This window comes from Atta colombica, unplaced genomic scaffold (genome assembly GCF_001594045.1).
Source record: "Atta colombica isolate Treedump-2 unplaced genomic scaffold, Acol1.0 scaffold183, whole genome shotgun sequence".
Classification (NCBI taxonomy): domain Eukaryota; kingdom Metazoa; phylum Arthropoda; class Insecta; order Hymenoptera; family Formicidae; genus Atta; species Atta colombica.
Genome location: NW_017259275.1, coordinates 510,780 through 514,735, shown reverse-complemented (window position 1 = coordinate 514,735; position 3,956 = coordinate 510,780). Strand labels below are relative to the sequence as shown.

The 3,956-nt window shown below is 27.6% G+C and overlaps 1 protein-coding gene across 1 annotated transcript in view; it reads left to right on the top strand.

Moving 5' to 3' along the window:
- Window positions 1-3,460, top strand: part of LOC108686471 (helicase POLQ-like) — a 4,755-nt gene extending 1,295 nt beyond the window's left edge. Inside the window, exons 4-16 of the mRNA XM_018191801.1 lie at window positions 39-215; window positions 297-393; window positions 616-812; window positions 890-1,035; window positions 1,228-1,462; window positions 1,536-1,676; window positions 1,753-2,164; window positions 2,232-2,389; window positions 2,458-2,553; window positions 2,632-2,805; window positions 2,928-3,041; window positions 3,165-3,299; window positions 3,368-3,460. Coding sequence (XP_018047290.1) covers window positions 39-215; window positions 297-393; window positions 616-812; window positions 890-1,035; window positions 1,228-1,462; window positions 1,536-1,676; window positions 1,753-2,164; window positions 2,232-2,389; window positions 2,458-2,553; window positions 2,632-2,805; window positions 2,928-3,041; window positions 3,165-3,299; window positions 3,368-3,460 — 2,175 coding nt within the window. The remainder of the gene's footprint in view (window positions 1-38; window positions 216-296; window positions 394-615; window positions 813-889; window positions 1,036-1,227; window positions 1,463-1,535; window positions 1,677-1,752; window positions 2,165-2,231; window positions 2,390-2,457; window positions 2,554-2,631; window positions 2,806-2,927; window positions 3,042-3,164; window positions 3,300-3,367) is intronic.
- The last annotated feature ends 496 nt before the right edge of the window (window positions 3,461-3,956 follow it).

Here is a 3,956-nt window from a genome sequence, read left to right as displayed (position 1 = left end):
TATATATATTAATTGAGCTCATAAATTTATACATGCAGGTTCAATCAATGGCTATATTAGCATTAAAATTAGGTTTTTTAATCGAAGAATATGCTAGTACAAAAGGACGTTATCCACCAATTAAACGGCGAAGGAAAAACAGTCTTTACATATGTACCATAGAGAAAGCATTAGGACTTGTAAATAGTTTAATAGAAACGAAACGCTTAACTGAAGTAAGCTGAAATATTAATAACTAATTATTGCAGTTATATATTATATAGATTGTATTATTGTAATGCAGAAAAAAATTTTAGATTGGTATTATAGTTGTTGATGAATTACATCTGCTTGGAGAATCTGGAAGAGGAGCCACGTTAGAAGGGCTACTTACAAAAATAATGTTCTTCAGTGGTAATTACAGATATTTAAGTGAAATTATTTAGAAATTCGATTGTATATCACAACTTAATCGAAAATTACAAAAATGAATTTATTAGAATATTTATAATTCCATTGATCAACATCTTTAATGAATTTGCTCTCTTTTATTTTCATTAAGTGTGACAATTGAATTCTAGGAAATACAAATATTTTCTAAAAATTGCTTTTTAATGAAATATCTATTTTTTATAGATATGATACGCTTAATTGGGATGAGCGCGACGATAGGTAATTTAAAAGAAATCGCGCAATTTCTTAACGCAGATACATACTCTCAAAACTTTCGACCAGTTAAAATAACAGAATATGTAAAATGTGAAAATGATATGTGGGTAATTAACTTGAATAATGAAGAATTATTGATAGATATGAGCACCAATGATTACAAGGTGATATAATCAAAAGTTTTACTTTACAAGATCTTTGCATAAAAGATAATGTCAAATAATATAATTTTATTATCAAGTACTCAGATGATGTAGCAATACTAGATCCAGACAGAATTGGAGGTTTGATAATGGAAGTAGTGCCAAATGATTCCTGCCTTATATTCTGCTCAAGTCGTAAAAATTGTGAGAATCTGGCTTTATTATTAGCCAAAATTTTATCTAAGTAAGACTTTATCATGTTTATTTTAAATTTTTCTTATAAGTATGTATTGTATTAACTTAAGCAAGATGACGTTTTAATGATGTATCTTATTGACGTTATGGACATTATTTGATGACTTTTATTCTTTTGACATCACCTTGTAAGTTAAAAAATATATAGCGTATTATAAATATCCAAATTTCATTATTTTAGGGATTTATATAATTACAAAGTAAACGAAAAGATGAGCTTGTTAAATGCACTTAAAACTGAAGAAGGATTATGCTCTATTTTGCAAAAAACTATCAAACTTGGCATAGCCTACCATCATTCTGGACTTACGTCCGAAGAACGGCGCTTAATAGAGGATGCTTTTAGAGAAAGTACTCTATGTGTAATATGTTGCACGTCAACTTTAGCGGCTGGTATCAATTTGCCAGCAAGGAGGGTAATTAAATCATTAATATAATAATAATGTATGGCTAATTATTACAGCTGTTAATAATATTGTCTTTTATTAGGTAATACTACGTAGTCCTTATGTTGGTAATCAGTTTTTAAATTTAAGTAGATACAAACAAATGATTGGTCGAGCAGGTCGTGCTGGTATGGGAGTTTTAGGAGAAAGTATACTTATCTGTAAAAAGTCCGAGATCAGTAAAGTAAGAATTTGTAAAATAGACTAAAATTAAAGTATAATTAATTATTTTAAAAACTAAAACATAACTTACATTATAGGTAAAAGATCTCTTGACTTCTCAAATGGACGACTCGCTGAGCAGTTTATATATAGAAAATAACAAGGGATTGAACAATCTGATTCTAAGTGCAATACAATTAAACATAGCGTCAACTAGATCTGAATTGCATAAATTAACAACTGCAACATTACTCAGTATTCAACAAAATAGAATAGGCGTTAATCTAAAAACAATAACAGATGAAACAATAACAGCATTATTAAAATGTGGTATAATAAAAGTAAAGAGCAAAGATAGTAATACTGGTAATCCTAATGTAACTGTGGTCATTCCATCTCAAACATCAACGTGTAAGAAGAATTTGTCAGTTAAAAAGGAAGTAAAAACAGTCACATTTACAAGTGAAACTGAGTTTCAGCTTTGTGATTTGGGACAAGCTGCAATGAAAGGTAACAAGTTTTTATTTATTTTTGATATATTCAAACATCTTCATAATATACTTCAGATTCGTTGCAGGGCCGATTGATTTAAAAACTGCATATACATTGTATGAGGATTTAAAAACAGCTCAGAAACATTTAATATTAATTGATAATCTACATCTTTTATATCTTGTCACACCTTATGATAGTATATCTCAAATCACTCCCATCGGCAGTATTTATTATGATGTGGTAATATTATCTGTGTTTTTATATATCAATATTGTAAGTATTGCCATAAATGTTTTATATTGTTCAAGATAATGGAGTTAACTGAAAGTCAAATGCAAGTTGCTAGACTTCTTGGAATAACAGAAGCTGCGGCTAATAAAATACGTGATGGTATAATACCTAAGGTCAGTTTATTATCAAATAAGTGAAATTATACTTAAACGCACTATTTTATTTAGAAAAGAAAATTTAATTTTATATAGTTTATCGAGAAGAGAGTAGTTCACAGATTTTATGTGACACTAATAGTACATGAATTATGGAATCATCATACAGTTTATTCTGTTGCTGAGAAATATCAAGTTAATAGAGGTATTATACAAAGTCTTTTAAATACGGTTTCAATGTTCGCATCTTCTGTAGTCAGATTTTGTCAGGTGAATAAATGAGTTATTAGCTTAATGCTTATAATATGATGAGAGAATATAATATACTAGAAAAATTTAAATTATATATAAATTATCAATCTTAAAAAATATATCAATCTGTTATATTATAGGAATTACCTGAGTTTTGGGCATTTACTGAAATGTTAAATACATTCAGTAAAAAACTATCTTATTGTTGTCCATTAGAACTAGAAAAATTGATGGAACTTCCATCAGTTAAAATAGTAAGCTAATTATTATTATTACATATATAGTACATTACGTTCAAGTATTTAAAGATCAAATCTATACACATACGCACGCACGCACGCGTGTACTACCTATCATTTTATCATTCTTTATTACAGGGTAGAGCTCGTCAATTGTACAAAGCCGGTTATAAAACTTTACAATCTATAGCGAAAGCCGATTCTAAGGAAGTTAAGAAAAATATTCCATATTTAAGTAATAAAATAGTCACGCAAATTATAGCTGCTGCAAAAGTAAGTCATATAATCTATAAGAAAATACTTACTACTTTTATGTTCTTCTTACTTATGGTAAATTACAGCTTTTAATATTGCAAAGAGCAGAAGATTTAAAAGATGAGCGTGAAGACATTTTGGATGGTATAGATATAAGTCAAATAGAAATAGGGATGTAAATAAGATAAATTCAAATTATAAATATAAGTCAAATAGAAATAAGTATGTAGATAAGATAAAATTTTTCTAATAAGACTGTTCAGTTTGGATGTAAGCTGCTACTTTTTTCTGCATATAATGAATAATAAGGATAGAATGAAATACATCTAAACAAACGCAATTGTCCAAAATTGTTTCTAAATGAGATTTATAAGTCTTTATTAATTTTTGAATATTTTTATTAATTAGAGATTTGATTAGGTTAAATTATAAAATTTGGTATATCAATGTCGATAGGAGTGCTAATGTAGCGGTATTTATATAAAATGGGGATCCGTATGATATAGATATCCATGCGATGTGTTCAATCACTCGCATGATCTGGATATTCTTATGACGTAATTATATTATTAAAAATATCAATTTTTATTCTTGAATGTACATAAAATTTATAATTGAAACGATAAAAAACTTAGTGTAGACTTACATTGACAATAAATAAAATTGATTTAACTT